This window comes from Euprymna scolopes, chromosome 17 (assembly GCF_053919585.1).
Source record: "Euprymna scolopes isolate OS-2025 chromosome 17, ASM5391958v1, whole genome shotgun sequence".
NCBI classification, from domain to species: domain Eukaryota; kingdom Metazoa; phylum Mollusca; class Cephalopoda; order Sepiida; family Sepiolidae; genus Euprymna; species Euprymna scolopes.
The window spans coordinates 16,374,289-16,401,430 of NC_136498.1; the positions used below are offsets into that span (position 1 = coordinate 16,374,289).

Consider the following 27,142-nt stretch of genomic DNA (forward strand, 5'->3'; position numbering starts at 1 on the left):
ATAAATCTTGTGTGTTTTCAAAAAAGATGGGTGGTCGCTCTTAGGTGTTAGACAAATCATCATATTGAGTTTAATGTCAGTTTTGCATGCTGGCATGTGTTGGGTGGCTTTTAAGAAATTGACTGCCAATGTAACCTATCTCTAGCTAAGTCTTTATTTATCCCTCTTTCTCTCAAACCTATTCTTATCTCCATTAATGCTTTTCTTTGGTCTTTCCCTTCCAACTGACCCTGCTAGCTCAACTGTTCTACACCTATTAACCCAAGCATTCTCGTCTATTCTTTACATGTGATAAAGATATTTTGCCATGGGGCGTCCCTGATGAGATCCTTGATGGCTTTTTATAATATCTCGTTGTTTTGAGCAGTGGCTCTTCAGTTTTGGCTCTAAAGTTTAGGGCTATTTCAACTATTACCACTGCATGACCGGCGTACAGTCATCAGGAACTGTGGTCAGAAACAGATCTAGAATTGATGCATGTTGTTCTTGCTAGTCTGGGAAACGGGTTGGAAACGTAACCATCTGTGATAGGGAATAAGATCTAGAGAAGTTACATGTAGTCATACCAGCTGCGTCTGTGTGAGTAGAAAATCCAAGCCAGTTGCTGTGGTGGACATTGAAGTCACCAAACACATGCACTTGTGCGCTAGTGTCAAGGGAAAGTGCTGTATCTATGCTGTCAGAGACTTTGTTTATTAGGGTACAGTCCTTGGTCGAGGCAGAGCGGTAGAGAAAATAAAAATAGCACATAAAGGCTTTATCATGTGATTCTAGTTTAGTTTCTCTAGTCAAGGGGAGGGTGTTCCGAATATATACTCCAAGCCCGTGCATATGTCTGTCAGAGTCCTTACGGTAGAGTGGGAGATATCCAGGCATGTTAAAGTAGTTAGAGGAGATGGAGGAGTGTAGGTTAGTCTCACTTAGTGCTAAGATAAGGGGTGTTTGTTAGGAGAAATTAGTTCTAAGCTCACGGATGTTCGTAAATGCAAGCCTCAAGGGAGAAGGCAGGTTGGTTTTGTTTGAGTTTTAGCGTAATTTTTGATTGTACTGTTTTTTTGTTTTGTTTTTTTAATTAAAGAGTTTCAGTTTAGGTAAGGGATGCTGAACAAGTGGTTATGCAGAATACCAGACATGCAACACAAGCAGACCATCAATTGTCCTGCCATCTACTAGGATTGTGGCCTCGGGATAGCCCACCGGGGATGAGTGTAGGGTCCCTTTTCCATGCGCGACATGGCGCTATAAACAACCCGATATTATACAACTGTTGATGGAGCAGCCGCTCTAAGCGCTGCCAAAGAGTTAGGGCTCCTGTACTACCAGTCGGGAACAGCAGCCAGGAACTATCTGGTACCCTCAACCCATCAGACGATAGTCAACCCAATCTACTTGTACTGGCATTATGGCATTCAAGCACTCCCAAGTGCCCAGTTTAAGAGATGGGATGTGTCAGGAGTGGGGGAAAACGGCATTCATTGCCCTAGTCAGGAAACAAGATCGACCACTAAAGGTCTGTCGACTCCCTGTGATTCGACCTCTATGCCTAGCTAATAGGCAAAGGAGTATGGAAACCGGGCGATAGACAGTGCCTATTTACTCCTTAAGCAGTTTAGGTTTGCAGACCGGTAATTTGTTTGAGTCACCAGCTCTAGGAAGGTTGTCATCCAAGACTGGAGAGGCCTTCCTCCCCTTAAGTTTAGCTTCAGTTTTCCTTCTCCTAGATGGATGACCTGGGAAGATCTACTGGTCCATCAGCACAGAGAGGGTATTTTCCTCCCGCCTGGGTCCTAATCCAGGTATTTCTGCACCCCCGCGTTGGTGGTTAATGTTAATGGGTTATATATCAACTGAAAAATTATACTCCTCAAAGTGATTGCAGGGCATTGTTATTTCATTGTTTGTTACTGGAGGAGGGGCTGAGTAAAGTTCATGCAGTGGAAGCAGCTATATTTGCAAACAGGTCTGTTGGAAGGAGTTAATATGGTTTGTTTTTTTCTTTTAGGTTAAAAAAAAAGTTTCCTTTTCTTATTTTTATGTTGGCTTAGGAATAGGATAATGCGTTGCAGAATGGTATGGTATTACGAATTAACTAGAAAAAATTGTACAAGCTCTGGATATTTTAGATAGCAAGAGCGTTAAGTTGTATATTCAATAGATACAAGTAACGTCATTTTTGATATGAGGTACATTACAGTACAGGTATAATTGGGAGTAAATTATATGCTATGTCGTATACAGTATGTATAGTACAATAAGTAGTTATATGGGCATATTTCCAGTAGATGCGAATATATGGAGATTGTAGGTATTAAGTAGGTTACCATTTCTGATAAAGATATCTTCAGCTTTCGTTTAAAATCAGGAAGTTGTATTTTGCATTATAGAGTATCGGTTCAGTTTTTGTATTTAACATTGCTAAGCTAAGGAAGGGACAGCTATTGCTATGTAATATAGATAGTTGTATATCTAAGTACAGACTGTTTTTAGTGAGTATTCACCTGGATAAGAATAAACTAATGCATGCCTAGGGGGTAGAAATGTACTTACTAAGTAAAATTCAATTCTAAGTGACAGTCTTCTGGAGGTTGAAGGTTCAATCCTCAGCGCAGCTGATACTAATACAATTGCGAATTACTTAAAACTTCTACCTGGTCATGGCTGATGGAACAAGAGCAAGCTATACTGTGTGGATTAAATAAGATTCCATTCAAAATTCTGTACAAATTTCCAAGTTCGACAAGAAACACATAGAGAAGGTTGGAGGTTACATCGGCTGAAACATGAAAATAACATTCAAGATGAGAACAGTAGTCTGAAGAATCCAAATAAAACACGTGTCATTCTAATATAATTTCGCTTTGTCTAACATGTCCTCAACTCTCACATACCATACATCATGCTGTGTATGATGTATGCTTCCCTTGGTCAATAGTGGCAATGCTCTGCTGGTTAGTAATGGTGGAAGTTCTCTGAATTTATTCCGTCCACTCCAAACCCTTGCAATCACACAAGCACCTGCTCTTCTCTGCATTTCAATTGTATCACAAAAGTAACAAAACTTTGGAGCAACATCACTAGCATCATCATCCAAAGATCCTTTCTTCACATCAGAGTTCTCATCTCTCTCCATTGTCTAACATTTCTTGTATATAAAATGGTTATCATCTCTCAACCTACCAGTAATTCCACTGCATTTTTTGATTTCCATAAAAAAAGTCTAACATGAATTAAGAAAATTATGAAATATTTGCACCTGTATAGAGCACACAAATTGTTGATATGGATATTTATCGTTATTTTTCCTTGTTAATTCCTCCATTTTATTCTGCAGGTCATATCCAGATTGCCCAGGCACCTGACCGTGGAGAACCCAACTCTGCTGGTGAAATAAACTACGCTTACATTTTTAAACTGCTTCAAGATTTACAGTATGATGGTTACATCGGACTTGAATACAAACCCACAGGTAACACTTTGCGATTGCATACATTATCTACTGGGGTGGGGGCTTTGCCCGGTCATAAAATATGCTCAAATATATTTTAATTTGTTCAAATTTCATGTTATTATAGTCATGATTTCAAAAATAAAAATAAAAAATATTTGGGTACCATCAGCTCGAATCGTAAGCAAAACTGTAGCATTCAAAGCTGGTGATGTTACCACTGTATCAACGTGAAACGCATATGAACTAATTAAAAATAAACTAAGATGAATGTACAAAATGTATAACGATTATTTTTAATTGTGACATCATTTTGAATCCTTAAAAACTATTTTAACCGGCTAAAGATCCATAAAAGAACAATCCATAAAAAATCCAATCATTTGAGGCCCCTAGTGTTGCTCTATCTCTACCGAAACTAAAAGTCACAGAGTTGGAAAATATGGAGACGCACACAGACATAGTGAGTTTTATAAATTAGACTATAATAAATTCTTGCTGCTTTTTCCAAAGTAAAAAATTTAAAACGAGGAATAATCTGTTTAAATACTTAATCAGCAACGGGCCCAGTTGGCATAATGGTTTGTTTGTTAATGGATCTCTATGCAGGGAACACTTTGCAATTAAAGATTATCTATTGTAATTCTTGAGTGTAGAGTTTTTCTTGTAATAGAAAAATGATCCAAAATGGAATGGCAAAAGAAATTTTTCTATCATAGAGAAAAGAAAATTATTCATTTGCAAATATTAAATGTAGTTGTTCCAAGCAAAATTTAGCAGTATCAATGCAATCGGAAACTTTAAATTGTAAAAGAATTCCAGGTAAAGAATGATCATATCAATTCAATCAGGGTTAGCAGTGGTCTTTCTCATGTCATGTCCATCCTTTTCACGTTACTCATGTCTGAGAACGATTCCGTAAAAATTCAGTATATTTTATACAGTGATTCTAGTACTCGATTCGTTCATTTGTTTCACCTCTGGCTATAAATATAATCGTCCAAATTTTGTGATCATACCCAGTACCATCATCCCAAAAATGTTGTAACAGTAATAAATTCTTGTTGCCTTTTCCAAAGTAACAACTTAAGACCTAGACTGCTTCGTTTAAAAACTTATGCCAAATGGGTACATTTCTGATTAACAGTATGTTCACTAATGGATTGAGAGACCAGGCTTCTATCCTCAGTCGCAACATACTAAAGACTGGAAATTTGATATTTAATGATTTGTTAAAGAGTGATAATTATTTATTCGGTTAATCCGCTTTTTTTTTTGCTTTTTTTAATCCCCAGTTGGTGGCCAGTTATCGACATAGATTTTCATTTTAATTTCTTGTAATCCAGATTTTTTAAAGTTGATTTCAACAGAAAATTTGCTAGAGCCTTACCTCAATTCTTGGCTGGATCATATTTCTCTTTCTCCTCTCAATGTTTTTATCTCAGACTTATTTTGCCTTCTATTTCCTCTGTGAGTTCTTTGGTTTGATTCTTTTTCTGTAAACGTAAAGCCGATTTCTGCTAAATTCTTGGAGTTTTATCTCTTTATTTTTTTTGTCATTATTTGGACAGATGTTATTCTAAGTTTTTTTCTCTTCTTGCTGTCCTTTTCCTTATGACAGTTCTCTCTGAAAACGTTAATTTAGCTGTGAAGATTAAGATTTCAAATGATTCATGAAGTAGGTAGGGGAGTCTTCTTCTCCCTATATGTACACTCTGTATCTTAACTTTCTTACTTGAAACTGATCTCTCGGCTCAACTAATATTTATATGGCTGTTTTTCATTTAACTAGTGAAGTATGAATCTTGGTGAACATTTTTCTAATTATTTTCGATGTATTTTTACTATTTATCTCTGTCTCACTCTTCACCATCTTTCATGACATTTTTGGAAATCAAAAAAAAAAACATTGATGATTTTTAAATAGGATCTCTTATCCACCCTTCCCGATAATTCCAGTCATTTTATGTATATTATTCTATTGTGAATAAATATCACTAGCACATCATTTGATTTTAGTTATTTTTGTGCTGTCTTCTCTACACACACAGAAGTTGTGAAATTCATCTTGATTTCAGTTTTTTTTTTTTTTTTTTTTTTTTTGATAGGATTTTCAAATTACACTCAATTTTTACAGTATCTATATATTGATATAACGTGTGTTATTTTGGTCGTTTAATTGTTATGTACTTCCATTTCTTGTAATAAATAATCTTACCAAGAATTCTTTTAATAAGTTTTGGTTTTAATTTCGATTATAGCCGATGACACTAAAGTCATTTAATTTTTTTAGAATTTTACCAAGAATTCCTCATAAGTTTTGGTTTCGATTATAGCTAATGGCACTCCAATAATCTATTTTTTAAAATAATTTTATCAAGAATTCTTCATAAGTTTTGGTTTCGATTATAGGTGAAAGAACTAAAGTTTTATTTATATATATATAAACAAAATAGCTACTAATAATATCAGAACGTCTCCATTTACGCTGTATACCTACAGAATGCCAACATCAATATATTACATATGAATCCGTCTCCTGTGGAATTTCAATAGATCCTCCTGGTCTTTATTAAATTGTTAGTTAATTATTTTATACTTTCACCACACCATGTTAAGAATAACTAAATAATATGCAGTTTATAAATAAGTACTTTTTTCTGGCATTGACTATTTACATGCTTTATTGAGAATAATCTATTCGATTTATCACTTGACTATAGTTAATTTAAATTTTTCTTCCCAGAAAGCTTTTCTTTCACAAAATTCTCTAATAACCGAGAAAAGGAACAGAAAGTTTTAGAAGTCAAGAATGTTCTAGAACTGGTTGGTGCTCCCTATAAGAGTTTTTTGTGCTAGACAATTGCTTTGTGGACTTAATGGGTTTAATTACACCTTTGGCATGATTCACTGGTGACCCAGTCAAAAGAACCTATTAAAGAACAATTGAAAGATAACGAGGTGCCTTCCATAAGTTTCCAGACTTTTTTGGTACAGGCATTTAAAATTGTCATAGACTCTTGAAAATTCAGTATGTTATTGTTATACATTTTATGAGATGACTGACCAATTTTTATGATTTCAGCTGGTGCTACCAGATCAGGCTGTCTATTGGCTTCCTGAGACGAAATGCACCTACATCTATTTTCTGTTTTTGTTTTCTATTCTCTTTTGTAAAACTTACTTATGTTCTGCAAAAACAAAAGTCCCCCCCTTCCCCACCCCATCGGTGGGGCATTAGAATACACCGACTCTTCCCCTGCAGAGAGTAAAAAGCTTCTCAATGGGGCCACCTGTTGGCCATGGGTGGCAACCCGTAATGCCTAGGAAAAGGATCCTGGTGGCTGAGCAACTTATATCTAGGGAAATTAAAGATATCAGTTGCAATACTCCACTTGGGCCTCGTACAAGGCTAGACAGGCGGTCAGAGGGGCCCGATCCGATCAATCGGCTAGTTACGTCCGTCAAGTCCTAATACATCTACTTTTCTATCAATTTCTCCGAGGTGGGTGGGGAGCATAAACAATGAATTCTAACATATACATATATGGCCAATTACAAAAATTCCAAGCACTTACACATTGACTCGGATAGTTCAGATAATGAACTACACCAAGCATTCTCAAAATTTATTGTATTGGAATCCACCGAAGAAACCAATATAACGGACTTATTGTTTATTATACACAAAATCATATCGGCATATATTACCCCCCAAAAATGTAAAAACTTTAAAAAGTAAAACCCTACTGATGAAAAAAGAAAAACCTGCCTTTCCACAACATAAATATCAAGACGTATCCACACAAGAATCTGAATACATCCAAAAGGTGTAGTAAAATTGAAAGATCTCTCAATGTGCACTACTAAAGAGATAACAAAAGAACTTAAAAACCAAGGAGTAACAAACGTTAAAAGAATTACAATAAAAAAAGAGAATCAGACTATACATATGAACACTTACATTATGCAGTTCGATAGACCCACTATCCCAAAAGAAATCAAAATTGGGTTCAACGTTGAACCCTTTATCCTAAACCCACTTCAGTGCTTTAAATGCCAGAAGTTTGGGCACCATGAGGATGCATGTAGTGGACGAGCAGTGTGCGGCAGATGTGTTTCCCTCCGAACATCTCCCACATTTGGGATCCAAGGAGGGTGAGGAGCAAGAAAAATGAAAAAACAAATCAAGTATATGGATCTAATAATTAAAAAACCCAGAAAAACAAAAAGAACCCCACTCTGACGTTACAGATGTTACCAGCTCAGACAGTGAGCAAGAATTTGAAAAAATATTTATAGAGAAATCTTCCCAAGATTCATAGTAATTGAAACCTTGGAAGGAAAAACAGCCGGCGAGCTATCTTAATTCCTAATTGAAAAAAATACTAACTCAAAATAGCAACCCTAAAGCAGTAAAAAAAAAAAAAAAAAAAAAAAAAAAAAAAAAAGACAACCTACAAAGATGCAAAGAACCTCCTAGGAATGGAAAAATTCCATATTTATAAATGCAAAACTTCTGCCCACGAAAGGTTAAATACCTCCAAAGGCGTCATAAGCCATGAACTAACCCCAGCTACAGACGAAATCAAAAATGCCCCAAGGAAACAGGGAGTGATTGATCATGTCAGAATCAATATAAAAAGGAACGGTCAATCCATACCTACAACAACGTACATATTAACATTCAATACCCCTAAAATTCCGAAAGAGGTTAAAATTGGATATACAATTGAAAATATATATATATATATATATATATCTCAGCCCCTCTGAGATGTTGTAAGTGCCAAATATATGGGCACCATAGAGAAGTTTGCAGAGGGCACAAAACATGTGGAAAATGTGGTCTAAAAGAACCCAACCACATAGAAAATGAATGCTCCACTGAAACTAAATGCCCAAATTGTCTGGAAAACCATCCAGCATACTCCAAAACCTTCCAAAAGGAAAAAGAAATTGTGGAAGTAAAATATAAAGAGAATATATCCTTTCCTGAAGCAAGGAAAATGGTAGACTCCTACCAAAAAGTAAACACCTATGCAAACATCAAAAAATTCAAGCCAAACTAACTAAATAAACTACCAAGAGTTACTCAATAAATTAGTTTCTGAACTCAAAAATGTAATCGAAACTTTAAAAACAAACCAAAATGAAACTAATAAGAAACAAATACTAGTACCCTTGAAAACTCAATTAAGTGACCAAAACCAAAAACAAGCTCCAAAGAACAAAATAAAATCCAATCAACAAAAACTGCAAATAAATCAACGTGAAAGATCCAAGTCACAAACAAGGACAAAAGCAGACATTAAACACACAATATGGTAGCAGAACAGAGAAACATAAAAACCCCTCCCAAAAACCAAAATAAACAAAAAACAAACAGTACTAATTGAAAACGAAAATAAATTTGAATTGATCAAGAGCCGGAAAGGACACATAAGACAGAGCAAATCAAAAAGCCCCAAACCAAAACATAAAAAGCCTCAGCAAGATATCTCAGCTGAGACACAGACACTAACAAGAGACACGCCCTCTACATCCAAAGAGATGGAGATAGACGAGAATTAAAAAGAAAAAAAAGATAACTAAACCCAAAACCCCCAAATAAACTAAAATACAAAACATGACACAGAATCATACCGGATAGAAATGAAACAAATAATATAATCCAGTGGAAATGAGCTCACTATTCTACTCAATAACTTACTTCCAGTAGTAGTCTGCCTCCAAGAAACCTTTATGAAATCAGATGACAATATAAAAATTACAATCAGTATAACTATATACACAATACTGGACTCGGAGCTTGTGGAGGTACATCAATCCTTATTAGAAATGACATACCCCAAAGTCAAATACAACTCAATACTAAACTACAGGCTACTGCAATAAAAGTAACACTCCACAAAATCATTAACATTTGCTCACTATACATACCCCCCAATGAAAGCATCTCAGAAACAGACCTGAGCAAACTAATACAGCAACTTCCAAAGCCATACATCATCATGGGAGATTTAAACAGCCATAATGAGATATGGGGAAGTGAAAAACAAGCAAAAGGGGGAAAAATTATAGAAAATATAATAAATAACGAAAACCTATACCTCTTTAATTATACAACACAATTATTTACACCCAGGAACTGGTACATTCACATCAATTGATTTAACATTGTGTGATCCAACACTTGCCTTGGATTACAAATGGAATGTACTAGAAGAGCCATATGAAAGTGACCACTTGAATGATCCAATGCCAGAAAACAAAATACCCCAATGGAACTTACAGAAGACTGATTGGAAAAAATTCCAAAATTTATGCCAGACTAAATTAACATCGGATAATACCCCAAACCAGAATAATATCACACATTTTACTAATACACTGTATAATATTGCGGAGGAATGCATTCCAAAAAGCTCTACCTCCCCAAAACATAATAAACCCTGGTTTGGCAAAAAATGCAAAATAACTATCAGAACTCATTGGGCTATGCTAAGGAAATTCAAAAAAGAACCAACTAAAGAAAATTTCGATAAATATAAAAACAGTAGAGCTAAAGCTCGTAAAACCATTAAAGAATCGAAGCGAACATCATGGAAAAACCATGTATCAAAAATAAATACAAAAAGTAAAAAGGTCTGGGACATGATCCGTAAAATCTCAGGGAAAAGTAACAGCAACCCTACTAAACACCTAATTTATAATAACCAAAAAATTACTAGCAAGAAAGAAATGCTAAATTGTCTTGCTGAAACTTTTGCAAAAAACTCCTCCTCCAAAAATTCCAAATTATTAAGGAAAAAGCAGAAAAGGAAAAACTCCAGTTTCAGACAAATAATACAGAAAAATACAACCAGCCATTCTCTAAAAATTAACTAAAAGTATCCCTAAGCAAAGCTCATGACTCAGCTGTTGGTCCTGATCAAATCCATTATCAATTTAGAAAACAACTTCCTGATACGTCTATAGATTACCTACTACAAATATTCAATGATATTTGGGAAAGTGGCAACGTGCCTGAAATATGGAGGCAGGCCATAGTAATCCCTATACCATCAAAGGACTCTACAAATTCCATGAATTACCGACCTATAGCACTCAATGGAAAGAATGATTAACAGCAGATTAATATGCTACCTTGAGACAAATAATCTGATTACAGATCATCAGTCAGGATTTAGGAATGAAAGAAGCCCCATGGACCACCTGATCTGGCTAGAAGCCTTCATCAAGAAAGAATATCTTACGGCAGTCTTTTTCGATATTGAAAAAGCATATGACTCTGCATGGAGGCATGGCATTATAAAAGATCTACAAGAGCTTGGATTAAAAGGCAGAATGCCCATTTTCATCAAATTTTATAAATTATAGACAATTTAATGTACGATTAGGCAATTAGGTGATACCCTATCCATCAGTAAAAAAAACAAGAAACGGGGGGGGGTACTACAAGGAAGCATCCTGTCTGTCACACTTTTTAGCATTAAAATAAATAACATTGTCAAAAATATAAATGTAGGAACAGAATATGCCATCTATGTGGATGACTTCCTGATCTGTTATAGATCAAAATATATTATAAGAATAGAACGCCATTTACAACTGTGTCTAAACAAAATAAATGAATGGACAACAAAAAAGGGTTTTAAATTTTCAAAAGAAAAAACAAAAGTCATTCATTTCTGCCAGACCCGGAAAATGCACCATGACTCAATACTGAAACTGGATAATGAAATTATACCTATAGTTGATCAGTATAAATATCTGGGCATCATCTTCGATAAAAAGCTAACATTCATTCCCCATATTAAATACCTCAAACAAAAATGCAACAAAGCCATCCAACTCTTAAAAGTATTAGGTCATACAGACTGGGGTGCAGACAAAGACTCAATAATTAAATGATACAGATCCCTTGTCAGATCCAAGTTGGATTATGGATGCTATATCTATGGATCTGCAAGAAAGTCCTACATAAAGGAATTAGACACAATACATCACCAAGGACTAAGATTGGCTCTAGGAGCCTTCCCCACCTCCCCAGTGGAAAGTTTATATATAGAAGCAGATGAACCCTCATTATCACTTAGAAGAGAAAAACTAGGACTACAATATTATACAAAGTTGCCTTCATGTTCAACTAATCCTGCCTACAAATGTGTCTTCCACCTCCAATACAAAAACCTCTTTGATAGAAAAGAAAATTCTATAAAACCATTTAGCCTATGTATGGAAGAATCCATAAATAAAGCCCAGATAGATATTGCAACAATACACGAATCTGTAAAACCTAAATATCCTCCCCGGCTGACAAAAAATACCCTAAAACAAAAACCAATCCAATCATCTATCAAGAAAAATTCCAAATAATTAAAGATAAGTATTCCAAACACTCAACAATTTATACAGAAGGTTCAAAAGATAGAGACAATGTTGGATGTGCAGCCATACACAATAAAACAATCCTAATCAAAAGATTACCAGACGAAGCATCGATCTACAGTGCTGAAGTATCAGCCATTGGTATGGCACTTGATCTTATAGAATCTTCTAAAGATAAACAATTCATTATCTGCTCAGATGCCAAATCAGTACTCGAAACACTGGAAAACAGGAAACTAACGAACTCAATAATCACCAAAACCCTAAATAGATTTGATATTCCTAATGATACAAACATTCTCTTTTGTTGGATACCCAGTCATATCGATGCAGCACTAAATTTGACCATAACCAAAGATAAGATCCCTCATACCGATCTAAAACAAATCATTAACAAACATATTAGAAAAACATGGCAAGAGTCGTGGAACTCCTGCACTAGAAACAAGCTATACGAAATCCAGGAAACCATAGGAAAACAGAAACCAAACAAAAGAATGACCAGAAAGTAGGAAGTTATAATAACAACCCTGCCAGGAACCATACACAGTAAATCACATATTAACAAGATGCCAAGACTTGAAAACAAACCAACTGAATCTATATAATGAAAAAAAAACTGTAAAAGACATTCACTCATGTAGACCCAACTACTCTTCTCAAATATCTGAAGATAACAGGGTTACTCAACAAAATAAAAAAAATAAAATACCTTATCTAACTATATAAACAGACACTGAACACCAGATACATAGATAAAACCTATAACTATTAATGCATATAAAAAGACTGGCATTAAATGACCATATAGGTTGATATGCCATAAAACCAATCAATTGAAATTCCAAAATATGTAAATGGCAAATAAAAAGCCTCAAAAAAGAAGCCATTGTGATTTTTCTGATAAATCAAATTCAGAAACAAAATCACAAAATCAAAATCTTCCTTATATAATTATTAAAACAACTTTCAAGCATCAAACCAAAAATGGTCAAGAAACTAAATAACATTACTAGTGGAAGTAGAAAGCCAAAAACATTATAGAAATCTTCAAATGGAGACTTTTTAACAACCAAAAAATAAAAATTCTACCCCAATCAAACGCTGAATACCAGTAAAGGAGTGATCAGAAGTTCAGAACTATCCCTGTACTCCTTGGAAGAAATCAAAGTGTTATCGATGTAAAAAGATCCAAATCAAAAGCTATGGTGAAACTTAATACAAACTCCTACATCCTAACTTTTAATAGCAAAAATGTACTGCCAAAAAGGCCATAGTGCAAACTCAGAAGAATGTGACAAATGGGAGAAAGAAAAATAAATCACTAAAAGAAAATATACAAAAAATATAAACTTCCAAGAAGCTCGTAACTTAGCCGAAAATACAAGATACTCTGAAAAAAAAAAAAAAAAAAAAAAAAAAAAAAAAAAAAAAAAAGGGGCATACCACCGGACTAAATAACCAAACAACAAAAACAAACCTATCAAACTGGAAGACATTATGAAATTACTCAATAAAATAAGGGAACTAATGGAAGAGTTCAAAAATACTATAAAACAAATTAACATAAAAAAAATAAAGATTACAAAACTGAACATTTAAAAAAAAAAAAAAAAAAAAAAAACACCAAAAAGTGCCCATGAAGGAAAAGCAACTTCCAGACCAAGAGACTCAATCCAAAACAGATTTGAGGAAATGGACACGGAAGATCAGACACCAGCGACTAACAAAAGTTAAAATACATAAAATCTAACCATAACCAAAAAAAAAAAAAAAAAAAAAATCATCCAATGGAACTGCCATAACTAACATAAATGATCTATTACTTATAACAAACCATCAACGAGCCATCATGTCCCCAGGAAACCTTTTTAAAAGCTGAAGATAAAATAAAAAAAAAAACTACAAACAATACAGTCACATCCACAATACCCAACAGAGAGCCTCTGGAGAAGTATCTATACTTATTAGAAATAATATCCGACAAAGCAAAATAGATCTAAAAATTAATATTGAAGCCATTGCTGCAGCAGCCACACTACACAGAACTATAAATATCTGCACTATCTACATCCCACCTCAGGATCCAATAAATGAAGCAGCTGAACGAAATAAATTAGTTACCCAAACCTTTTTTTCCTGTTAGGTGATTTTAAGTCACAACGATATATGGGAATAAGAAAGGAAAACAATCTTGAGAAAAATTAACAACAATGACTTGTGCATATGAAACAATAAATCCAATACATACCTTCATTCCCCTTCAGGCACCTACTCAGCATTAGATCTAGCTTTATTTGACGCTACTATACTCATGGACTAGCGACCATTTTCCAGTGATTTTAACAAATCTGAAAGAAACAAAAGTCTATCTCTCCCAATGGAAAATAAAAAAAGCAAATTGGGAGGAATATATATAAAAAAAAAAACTCTCAGGAGGAAAATCCAAAGAATACTTTTCTAAAACTTTACTAGCCATTGCACATGAATGTATACCTAAAAGTAGCAGAACTAACAAAGATTCTGGTTTAATGATGAATACCAAAAAGCAATTTGCCTACATAAAGCTGCTTTACGAAAATTCAACTCCCAACCAACAAAGTACAATCTAAACCTTTTTAAGCAAAAAAGAGCAATAGCTTGTAAAATTATCAGAGAAACAGAAGAGAAGGAAAAGAAAGGGGAAAAGAAGGAAAGGGGAAAAGGAAAGGAAAGGAAAAGAAAGAAAAGGAAAGGAAAAGAAAAAAAAATAGCTTGTAAAGTTATCAGAGAAGCAAAGAGGACAGCATGGAAAGATTTTATAAATAAAATAAACTCAAATACAAACCCCAAACAAGTCTGGAACATAAGGAAAATTTCAAGCAAAAACTTATCTCCTACAAAACAACATTAAAATAACAGGCAAAAAACATAGCAAATCTTCTCGCCAAAACTTTTCAAAACAATTCCTCCAGTAAAAATTAGTCAGTCCTTCCAAATGACAAAACAAAAAAGATAAACAAATTAAATTTCAACTCAAACAACAAAGAAGAATACAAGTATCCTTTTACAAAAAAATGAACTCTTAAAAGCCATAAACGAAGTGCATAATACAGCTACTGGTGTGAATGAGATACATTATGAGTTTCTGAAACAACTTCCTCCCAAACCAATAACACATCTTTTAAACACTCAACAAAATATGGTTCAAGTGAAAACTACCCAATAGCTGGAAACATGCTATCGTGGTCCCCATCCCTAAGCCAAAGAAAGACAATTCAGATCCACAAAATTTCAGAACAATTGCATTGATAAGTTGTAAAGTGGTTTTAGAGACAAAAGAGGAACAATGGACAACATAATCAGATTAAAGGCCTTTATCAAAGATTTCATTAAAAAAAAAAAAAAAAAGATGCAATAGCTATCTTTTTTGATTTAGAAAGAGCGTATGATACAACATGGCGACAGTGTATAAATAAAAGACCTATACAATCTTGGATTAAAGGGCAGATTACCCATACTGATAAAAGATTTTCTGATAGGGTTGGTCGAATTCTCATTTTAAAACTTCTATCAGACACAAAAATACAGGAAGGAGTCCCACAAGGATGTATTTTATCAGTTACACTCTTTAATATAAAAATTAATAATATTGTAAATTGTCTAAACAATGAGATAAATGGCTCCTTATGTAGATGACCTTATGATCTGCCATAGATCAAAAAATATAATTCAGAACGCCAATGTATAAATAAACTAACACAATGGACCACAGAAAATGGCTTTCAATTTTCACCAACCCAAACTAAATATGTCCATTTTCTAGGAAAATACGTAATGACCCTACTCTCAACCTAAAAACTCTCCTTATCCCTCACTTAAAATATTTAAAACAAAAAGGTTTCAAAACCCTACAACTATTAAGGGTTATAGCAAATACTGAGTGGGAATCAGACAGCTCATTCTTAAAATTATATAGAACCCCGATAAGAGCCAAACTAGATTATCGAAGCTTCATATATGGTTTAACCAGAAAAAGTTATCTTAAAACTCTAGATTCTATCCATCACACAGGATTAAGACTTGCCTTGGGTGTATTCAAGGCTTTCGATAGAAAGCTTATATGCTGAAGCCTATGAGCCCCAACTAAAATTGAGACATAAAAAATTAGGCTTACAATATTATGTCAAACTAAAATCAAACCCCCAAAATTCTGTCTATCAATGCACTTTCAATTCCAACTACACACATCTATTAAAAAAAATGCAATTAAACCCTTTGGTCTCTACATGGAAGAAACAATAAAGCCACTTGCAGACAACTCAATAGATCAAACCAGCATCCACAAGGAAAATCTCACAGAACTCCCATCCTGGCTCTTAAATCAACCTAGTCATATTAGACCTGACAATATATTCTAAATCCCATACTCACCTCTCAGACTATAGAGAAAAACTAAACATTTTGGATTCTTACCCAAATTGGACACATTTACACAGATGGTTCCAAAGATCAAAACAAAATGGGATGTGCCACTATTTCAGAAAACACTATTCAGCAGAAAAGATGACGAAATAATTCCTCAATCTATAGTGCAGAAATTACATAAACTTGGCTCTAGATAGTATCACCAACCAAAACGCCAAGAAATTCATTATTTGTAGACTCATTATCAGTACTAGAATCATTAAAAATAAAAAATAAAATTCCTTACTAATCAAACCATTCTATCATGCAACACAAAACTTTCTTCTATTGGATTTCTAGTCACTATGGTTTCCATGGAATTGAAAAAGCTGACATGGCAGCCAAAAAAATTTGAATAAGTGATGTAAAGGTCCCATATACGGATTACGAACCTTCAATAAACAATTTTATCACAAAGAAATGGCAAGAAAACTGGAACAATTGCCAAAACAAACTCTTCCAAATTATGCCTATACTTAAAATCTAAATTTTGCCTAAATTTCTGTCAGTTTTTAGTCTACAAACTTAAACTTTATATACAAAACTAAGTAAATCGTAAGCTAAACGTTTTGGCTTCGATTCTCAGTGGTAGCGCACAAGATTTTTGTTAAGTTTAAATCATTACTATATATTGGATCCATTATAATACAAAATCAGCATCAATCAAAATATTATATTTAAGCATATTTTACAACCGAGCAATGCCGGGTGGCCTGCTAGTTTATATTTAAATTAATCTTGTTCTTAAAATTTTTTGTTTTTGTTACATTTTTTCATACAAATTTACAGTGCCTATGGATATAACTGATCTTGCATTTTCTTTTATTTCAGGTCTGACCACTGAGGGTTTATCTTGGATCGAGCAATTTGGGTTACAGTTATAAATTGGCTAATGAAAACTCGTTTTTCTTGAACGTGTAGTAAAACCATAGAAAAATACCAGTTATTTTAAAGAAATTATTTCCAAGTTGTGCAAACAAACTTTGTATCCAGATTATTTTTTTTATACAATTTTTGATTCAAAATAAAATATAAATCTTTTTAAAAAAGATGTTTGTTTTATCTCTAAATATATAAGCCTTTTTATCACATTCATAAAAAGGTAAATACATCCTGTTGAATATAACTAGGGATAAAGAAATTTTTTTGTGTAAAAAAAAAAGAAAGAAAAAAAAAAAAGCATTTTAAAATGAGTGACATATACAAAATTTTTTTGTGTAAAAAAAAAAAGAAAAAAAAAAAAAGCATTTTAAAATGAGTGACATATACAAAATTTTTTCACGTTGGTATAAATTTATTTTGAACTGTACATGTACATCTTTTTTGATTAGATATTTTTCACCCCTCCCCCATACATAATTCTATACACTGCATGCTCAAAAATGGAGTGTATGAATGAAAATTTAGTTGTACAGTTAAACAAAAAGAGAATATAAATACAGATATAATAGCAGGATGACCAATCTATAAGCTATTTTTTTTTTTTATACATATTATGGAATTTTTTTTCCTCTGTATTTTTAAAGACAAAGGATAAGAAAAGTCTTTAAAGTTCCAGCTTTACACAACTGCCACTATCAACAATATAAGTCAGCAGTTGTAAAGGAGGAGCCACTGGATGTTAAGGTTGGAGAAAGACTTGTTGCAGAAAAGAGAGGGAGAACCCAGATTTCCCAGAAATTGTGATGAAGACAGTCCGTGCATTAAGATTATGAATAAAAGACAGTTTGAAAGGTTTACTCTAATTGCAGGATTTCCGATGTTTGGAAGAAGAGTTGCGGTTTCCTTAGACATTATGAAGAACTCGGTTGAAAGCATTGTAGGCCGATTCCAAGTCGAATATCATTTGTCGTACTTGACTGTCATTGAGTTCTTCAGAAGCCTGCATTCCACTCAGTGTGGTCAACCTAGAATAGGATTGAAATTATTTTATTCAGTGGAATTATAGACATTTTCTAAATTGAGAAATTCTAAATTGTATTGATACGACCTTTTGAATGGAACAAAAATCAACTGGGTTAGCGATATGTTAAAAAAAAAAAAAAGAGAATTTGTTCCATTCGAAAGCTCTAACTGTATAGAATTAATCATTTATTTAAACAAAGATAACTTAAAACACAGATATCCTTATGATCTGAATCAAATGATCAACTACATCATTAGTATCTTTAAAAAGAAAAAAAAAGAAAAAGTAGGTGTGGTAAAGATATGTATGCGTGTGATAATAAAAAAATTATGTAATAAGAATCAAGTCATAAGAATCAAATTCCAAAACAAATCTCAGTATCCGTTGCCATGTGGGACCCATGTGTTTTATCAGGTCGTCCCTCTATCTCGTTCTTGGTCTTTTTGTCCTCTTATGTTCACAAGGTGTCCATTCCGTTGCCCTGATGGATCATCCGTTGTCATGCTGTCTGGTTACATGCCCTGCCCATCTGTGTTCGGATGTTTTGATGGCTGTATTAATGTCAATAACTCTTGTTTGTTGGCAGATTCAGATGTCTGTCTTGTAGAGTGATGACTAACATTATCCTCTCCATCTTCCTTTGTGCTACTGGCAAGATCTACCTGAGATAAAGAGAAGGATAGCGTTGGGATGGGCAGCTTTTGGGAAAGTGGAGAATATCATGAGAAGCTGAAAAGTAAATATGTCAATCAAAGGGAAGATCTCCAATGAATATGTACTACGTGTAATGATCTACGGTAGCGAAACATGGGCCCTGACAACTCGCCAAAGTGAAATCTTGGCAATAGCACAAAGGAAGATAAGACAAACACAGTAGTATAATTAACAAAAATGCGTATTAGAAGAAATTATTTATAGAGTTATCCATTTGAGGACTTCAATGCATCCACCAGTTTTCTTGTCATTCACTTCCAACAGTGAAGAGGGTGGGTTATGGGGAAGCAGTTTATTGTATCTCAGTTTCACCCCCCCCCCTTCTCAATTGTGAGAGGTTAGTTAGTGCAAATAATCCAATAAGTACAGGTGAACGAATTAAAATACTTACCATTTTGATACTTTTTCTTTTCCTTCAAAATTTTGGGGTAATAAACTAAGGCGTGTCATGGTTTCGTTGAGTTCACGTAAATCAGGCTGAATCTAAAAGAAAAAAGTCACAACATAAAAGGGGTTATCTGGTGTTGCTCATATTTCATAAAAATAATATAAGATGGGTAGGAAGGGGGAATTTACTTATTAACATACCAATAAATAGAATAAGGAAAAAAAAAAAAAAAAATAGACATAATTGAACAGTTTGTCAAGTGATTTTTCACATAAAATAATTTTAAAAAGTAAATGGTTGGAAATCTAATTCTTGCTAGTTTGAGCTTGTATTACAGGATAAAAAACACTTTTGGATGTTATTAATTCTTATTTAAGTATTTATCATTGTTATATTTTTTATGGAAATCGCTCCTGACACGGCATGAAACCACTTGATGTAAGGAGCTTTGACTGATTGATTGATTGATTGGTTTTACGGCATATCAACCTATGTGGTCATTTAATGCCGGGGTCCTTTTTTTTTTTTTTTTCACTTTTTTTATTGGGAGAGGGGGAATGACTTTTTCAGCCTTTCCTCCCTTTTTTTATAAAATTGAACTAAGAAATTAAATGTTGTATTTATACATGGATGTGTATATTTGGGTGACTTTAAATTTCCTTAAATTTTCTTATATAAATTTACTTTCCTTAGGTATGCTAGAATATTTGCTGAGTTGACCTTTTCAAAAAGGTCTTCCATATTGCTTTCTGTATAATTTTCTAGTTGGGGCAAGGTCATCACACCCAACTAGGATATGTTTTACTGTGAGTGTCTCCTGGCATGGGATGCACTCTGGCGCAGATTCTCCATTTAGTATATAAGAATGAGTAAAGTTGGTGTGCCCTAAGCGCAGCCGAGTCAGTATCACATCTTCTCGGCGTGATCTCTTGATGTCCGGACATCGTTCCTTAAGTTCAGGTTTGATTGAGTATAATTTGTTGCCCTCTTGCTGACTCCACCGCAGTTGCCATTTTTCCTGTATGTATGCTTTTATCTGGGGTCTAAGATCAGTATGTGGAATCTTAAAATTGTCAGTTGGAAGGTGAGAAGATCTTTTTGCAGCTATATCTGCCCTGTCATTGCCTTTGATCCCCACATGGCTGGGGATCCAGACAAGAATAATGTTTTTAGTAGTTGAAAGGATATTGATTTTTTCTATTAATTTTGTTGTTAGTGGATTTTCTTGTTTTTGATTTTGTATAGATAATAGGACTGATAGAGAATCTGTGAGAATGATGAAGTTTTTGGTGGTTTCCTCTGAAATTATGTTGAGTGCTAGATCGATAGCTATAGTCTCTGCAGTGAATATAGATGCTTCATTTTGAAGATTTCTCTTCATTGTGGTTTTATGGTACGTTGCTGCACATCCAGTGTGATTGTTGCTTTTAGACCCGTCTGTGTAGATAAAGGTGTAGTCTGAATATTGTAGTTTTAAATGTTGAAGTTCGTCGTGGTATTCAATAGGGTTTGTGGTAGATTTGGACTTTTTGTTTAGGTTGAGTTTTATTTCAACTTGTTTCATGGTCCATGGGGGTGTTTTAGGCAGTACGAAGTTGTGAATGCTGGAGATTGGAATTTTCGATTCTTCTATGCTTTCCTTCATTCGGAGCCCGAACGTTTTGATAGTTTTTCTTCTCATGTTAAAGAGTTCTTCATATTTAGGATAGAAGGTACATTGGTATGCAGGGTTGTTTGGGCAAGACTTCAGTTTCAGTAAATATTGAAGGGCTAACTTTTCTCGCCTTAGATCTAGTGGGGGTTCGTGTGCTTCCGTGTATAGACTGTTCACGGGGGAAGTTCTGTATGCTCCTAGGGCCAATCTTAGGCCAGTATGGTGAATAGGGTCTAGGCTTTTTATAAATGATGTTCGGGTTGATCCATATATGAAACAACCGTAGTCTAGCTTTGAGCGGACTAGTGCTCTGTAAAGTTTAAGGAGTGTTTCCCTGTCTGCACCCCAATCGGTATGTGCTACCACTCTCAAAAGATTTACAGCTTTGTTACATTTTTTTTTCAGATAGTTTATGTGTGGGATGAATGTTAACTTTTTGTCAAATAAAATCCCTAAGAATTTGTACTGGTCAGTAACGGGTATGGGCATTCCTTCCATGGTTAGGACAGGATCATTATGCATGTTCTTTAGTTTGCAGAAATGCATGCATTTCGTTTTTCTTTTGGAGAATCTAAATCCATTCTCTTCCGTCCATCTCATTACTTTGTTTAAGCACAATTGAAGCTTCCTTTCTATTATAGATATATATCTAGATCTACAGCATATTAGGAAGTCATCCACATATAGGGAGCAATCTACCCCAGGGTTAAGGTTTTTTACAATGTTGTTAATTCGGATACTGAACAGGGTCACTGACAGTATACTCCCTTGAGGTACTCCATTCTCTTGTTCTTTCAAGTCCGAGAGAGCTGTGCCAACCTTTATTCTGAACCGTCTATTTTTTTTTAAATTTTCAATAAAAATTGGCATTCTGCCTTTTAGTCCAAGCGCCTTCAGATCCCTTGTAACACCGTACTTCCACACATTATCGTAGGTTTTTTCCATGTCAAAAAACACTGCTGCTAAATGTTCCTTCCTTACAAAGGCTTCTCTGATGAAGGTTTCAAGTCTGACTATGTGGTCTATTGAACTTCGGTTTTTCCTGAATCCTGTTTGAAATTCTGTAATAAGATTCTGTTTCCAGGAACCAGATTAGTCTTTTGTTTATAATCCTTTCCATGGTCTTACAAATGCAGCTTGTTAGAGCTATTGGCCTGAAATTCAATGGATCTGAGACGTTACTTGATTGGGATTGGATGTTTGAGTTTTCAGATTTGGGGATTGGTATTATTGTGGCCTCTTTCCAGGTCTCGGGTACGTTTCCACTGGACCATATAATATTGAAAATTTCAAGTAGGTATTTCATTGAGGTTTCTGGAAGTTTTTTGAGGATTTCATATGGAATTTCATCGGGCCCTGTAGCTGTGTCATGGGATTTGGTTAGCGATTCTTTTAATTCAGGCAAGGTAAGAGGTTGGTTGTATTTTTCAGTATTTTGTGATTTAAATAGAATTTTCTTTTTCTCTTCCTTTTCTCTAATCTTTTTGAATTTCTCTGTTTGTCTGTCACATGATGAAATTTTTGATAAATTATCTGCCAGGTTATTGGAAATGTCTTTTTGATCGGTGTATATTTTGTTGCCTTTAGAGATGTGGGATATTGGTGTACTACTACACTTTCCTTCTATTTTCCTCATCATGTTCCAAACTGTTTTCGCCTTGGTATTCACATTAATTTTGGATATATAATTTCTCCAAGTTGTTCTTTTGGATTCCTTTATGATTCGTCTGGCTTTTGCTCTGTTGTTTTTGAAGAAATCCAGATTTTCGCTTGTTGGATACTTTTCGAATTTTCTCAAGGCAGCTCGTCGAGCTCTGATGGCTTTTCTGCATTCTTTTGTGAACCGAGGTTTGTTGTGATTGTTGGTTTTGGTTGTTTTCGGTATGGTATTATTTGCTATGTTTGTGAGTGTTTTAATGAAGTAGTTCAAATGGTCATCTTCATCATTCTTTTCGATAATTAATTGGTTTTTGCACTGTTCCTGGAAGTCTTCCCAATCCGCTTTATGTAGGTTCCATTTGGGTGTTTTTTGTTCAGTGCTAGTACTTAGACTTTCCAGGATGATTGGGAAATGATCACTCCCACAGGTGTCATTGTGTACTTTCCAGTCATAGTCCATATATATGGAAGGATCACATAAGGTAAGGTCAATGGCGGTGAAAGTACCTGTTGCTGGGTACATATAGGTGTAGTTTTGATTATTAAGGAGGCATAGATTATTTTTATTTATTATGTTTTCTATTTCTTTTCCTTTTTTATTTGTTTCTTTACTTCCCCATATTACATTGTGACTGTTGAGATCTCCTAGTAAAAAAAAGGGTTTAGGGAGTTGTTTTATTAATTGAGTTATCTCAGTTTCGTTGATTGTATCTTTTGGAGGGATGTATATTGAGCAAAGTGTTATAGTTCTATGTAGAGTCACTGAAACTGCAATTGCTTGCAAGTTTGTGTTTATATTTATTTGTCTTTGAGGGACTTCATTCTTCACAAGTATTGATGTGCCTCCAGAAGCTCTGTCCGTATCTTTATTTATGTAGTTGTAAGATGTGTAGTGTTTTATGTTGATGGTATTATTTTCTTTCAGAAAGGTCTCCTGTAGACAGACAAGTGCTGGGCTCATATTTGTTATTAATAATGTGAGTTCATTTTGGTTTGCTTTTATCCCTCTGATATTCCATTGTAATATTTTGTTCATCATTTGGAATGGTGTTCAACTTCCATCGTCTCCAATCCCTCAAATCTATTTTCTGTCGGAGTCCCTGTTCGAGATATAGATCGGGATCTTTCTTTTCCTGTTTTTGTTTGTTTTTTGTTTTTTTGTCTGGGGGGATTTTTGATTCTTTTCTGGCTTGTGATGTGTTTGATGGTTGTTCGGTTGTTTTTGTAGAAATGGTTTGTGGTTTTGTTTCTTTTTGTGGTTCAGTAGTGTCTTTACTTAATATTATCCTTGGATTGGTTGCAGACATTGCACTATTCCTTTTCCTCATTTCTTCTAATAGTTCTTTCATTTCCTTTATTAGTTTGCTTAGGACATCAATTTTCTTGTCAGTTGTATCCGTTACATGTATATGACCATTTTGATTGTTGATTGGATTAGTTTTTTTTGTTGCATCTGCATATGTTTTAGTTTCGATGATTTTCCTGGCCTCTGGGTAGGATATATTCTTTATATGTTTTAGTTTGGTCACTTCTTTTTCTCTTTTCCATATTTCGCAATATCTAGAGCCAGCGCCATGGTTTCCCAGGCAGTTGGCACACTTGAAATCTTTTCTGCAGTCAATGTGTGGGCCACTTTCTCCACATCTTCCACACACTGGTAATCGTGTGCACCGATCTTGATGGTGTCCAAACTTCTGGCACTTGAAGCATTGGAGGGGGTTTGGAATATAAATTTCTACATTTATTTTCATATATCCGACTTTCACTTCTTTGGGTATGGTGAGGGAATCGAAAGTTAGTATATATGTATTGGTATCGATTTTCTCAGTTTTTTTTAATTTGAACTCTGCGAACATCTAACACATTCTGTTTCTGTAAGTTTGTCCTAATTTCCTCCAAGGGACAAAGTGCAAGTTCGTGGCTTTTCACTACTCCTTTGCAGGTATTTAGGGTTGGATGTCTGTAGCATTTGACTTTGATGTTTTCAAATAATTTTAGTTTCAATATTTCTTTAGTTTGTTCTTCGTTATGGGTTTCTATTAGTAGGCTGCCATTAAATTGTTTTTTAATAGACTTTGGTTTTAGAGTTTTAAGATTTTTTTCAATTTTAAAAGGTGATAGTTTGCTCAAAGGAGTTTCCTCCATTGATTCTATTACTACGAATATTGAGTTCCTTGGTTTTATCGTCTCTTCGTCAGAGCTACTGATGTCAGAGACATCAGAGTGGATTCTCTTTGGGTGGTTGGGTGGTTTTTGGGAGGAATAAGCCATATATTTTGTTTTCTTTTTTCGTCATCTTTGTTCCCCACCCACCTCGGAGTCCTATTTGGGAAGAGCCTGGGGGGAAACCTATTCGCCCAGCCTCTACAGGGATATAATGATAATATAACCGACTTTGGTGGTATCATAATGATTATCTGTTCTCTCTTGATATTGCTATGGGATCTGTAGCAATCCTGAGGGGTTTACAGCCTCGTCATCGATATTCACACCTAATCGATTGACCCTCAGCCACCGCTTTCCATCATATATTAGGGAGTAGGGTTATTTGTGGGAGAGGGGGGGGATGTGTTGTATTAGTAGTGAGTTTTTGGAATGGGCAATATATGGTGGGGCTTGGCGTGACTGGCCGATTGGTCGGATCGGGCCTCTCCGACCGCCCGTCTAATCGAAGTAAGGGCCAAAGTAATGTGTTGCGGTGCCTAAACTTCTATGTATCCTGGTTTAGGTTCGCTCAATCACCAAGATCACGTCCTAAGACTTTACGGGTAGCAACCCACGGCTAACTGGTTGCCCCATTGAGGGATTTTTACCCTCTGCAGGGGGGCAGTCGGTTTGTTCTCATGCCCTACCGACAGGGCAAAAAAATAAATAAATAAATAGATAATTTAATAGAATATATTTGTTTTCTTTTTCTTTCTTTTTTTGTTGTTTCTTTTCCTTTTTAAAATCTGTTTCTATTTAACCCATAGTTGGGACCCTAACAGGTACTACCACTCCGGGTCAGGGTGGACCTGGGAGCAATGGCAATTAAGAGGTGGCTCCACACTCCCCAAGCCTGTAAGCCGGACCTCCCCATCGGATGTAGTTTAAGGCCATATCCAGGACCGGGAGTAAGGTAGGAAAAAATAAAATAAAAAGGGGGGGGGGGGAAATAAGCTGTTGTTTTTGTTTTTGGTTTTGCAGAACATAATTAAGTTTTACAAAAAAGATCAGAAAACAAAAAAAACGTCAATGTAGGTGCATTTCGTCTCAGGAAGCCACAGGGCAGCCTGATCTGGTAGCACCAGGATGTAAGGAGCTAATAAATAAAATGCTTCAAGGTGAAAAAAAACTAGTCTATATATATAAAAGGTAAATGCGCATGCGCATTTTTTGTAAGTCTCGAAAAGGCTTTTTTCGCCGACGCTCCCCGGGGGAGGGGGGATTACCATCGCTTAGAACTTTATATAGCCCCTGGATAATATCTAGGATTTGGGAACGCGAGTCACCTCTAGATTTATTTACGTCGATTTTTACAAAATTATTGCTATTTCAGCCCATCTTGTGTTCGTTCAGCTTTTTTGTATAAAACCTAAACTAATTCAAAGCTAAGGCGTGTTCCCGGCAATCGCACCGGGGAAACGTCCAGAAGCAATCAGCTTTGATAAATGTGGACAATGCTATTCATCTGGACAATGGCGATCTTGGGGAAACAACCAGTCAAAGTTGAGTAAACAAACCCAAAAGCTGCCCCGCAGCAAAAGTTAACTCCGCGACTTCTATTTGACCTCATTAATGAGGTCAAATAGAAGTAGTGGGCACGTGTCAATTCTGTTTTTAATAATTCAAATGTGTTTCAGTTGCTTTTTGTTGGCAGAGCGGGTAACGTGTCAGGTTTTTTGCACACTTTAAAGGTTGTGAGTTCGAATTGTGGTGTCTTTTTTATTTATTTATTTTTTTTCGATTTTCAAAAGTTTAATATTGGAACAGAGTTATTTAAGCTATTTTTCACGTTCTATGTTTTTTTTGTTTTTATTTTTCAGATTTTTTAAAGAAGTTTTAACATTCGTTTTTCTGGGTTTTTTTTCATCACATTCGCGTTTTTTTTTTTGTTTTTCCGATTTTAAGAAATTTTAACATCATTCGTTAGCCTTACGTTAGTTTTTTTTTCGATTTTTTAAAAAGTTTTAACATTTTTTTTATAATATTTAAACAGGGTGATTACTTCACTTATTCTTTTGTTTTGATTTAAGCACACACACCTCTAAACACCCGGGCAACGCCGGGTACCCCCTCTAGTCAACAATAAGTGATAGATTCTGACAGTAATTTCACCCCTTTATCAGAAACATCACTCATGGAATATGAGGAATAAAGGATAAAACAAGCTGAGCATGCAAGGTCCATGAGTGAAAAAATTTACTTTTATCATGACTAATGTTTGTGCAAAATTTAAAAAATCCAAGGAGTGAGTGATTACTGAGAAAAGTGCAAACAAACAAACAATTTTGGAGTAATTTTACCCCTATAATGGCCCTAGGTGGGGGAGGGCAG

General features: G+C 34.8%; 2 protein-coding genes across 2 annotated transcripts in view; one reads left to right on the forward strand and one right to left on the reverse strand.

Annotated features, from left to right (window-relative positions):
* The window catches only part of LOC145296691 (putative hydroxypyruvate isomerase), a 64,963-nt gene extending 47,629 nt beyond the window's left edge, over positions 1–17,334 (forward strand). Inside the window, exons 7-8 of the mRNA XM_080142659.1 lie at positions 3,332–3,466; positions 17,117–17,334. Coding sequence (XP_079998785.1) covers positions 3,332–3,466; positions 17,117–17,169 — 188 coding nt within the window. The 3' untranslated portion in view covers positions 17,170–17,334. The remainder of the gene's footprint in view (positions 1–3,331; positions 3,467–17,116) is intronic.
* Positions 17,335–17,558: 224 nt separating this feature from the next.
* Positions 17,559–27,142, reverse strand: part of LOC145296692 (vacuolar protein sorting-associated protein 28 homolog) — a 45,110-nt gene continuing 35,526 nt past the window's right edge. The window contains exons 8-9 of the mRNA XM_080142660.1: positions 19,297–19,388; positions 17,559–18,192 (exon numbers count right to left, since the gene is read on the reverse strand). Of these exons, the coding sequence (XP_079998786.1) occupies positions 18,072–18,192; positions 19,297–19,388 (213 nt within the window). The 3' untranslated portion in view covers positions 17,559–18,071. The remainder of the gene's footprint in view (positions 18,193–19,296; positions 19,389–27,142) is intronic.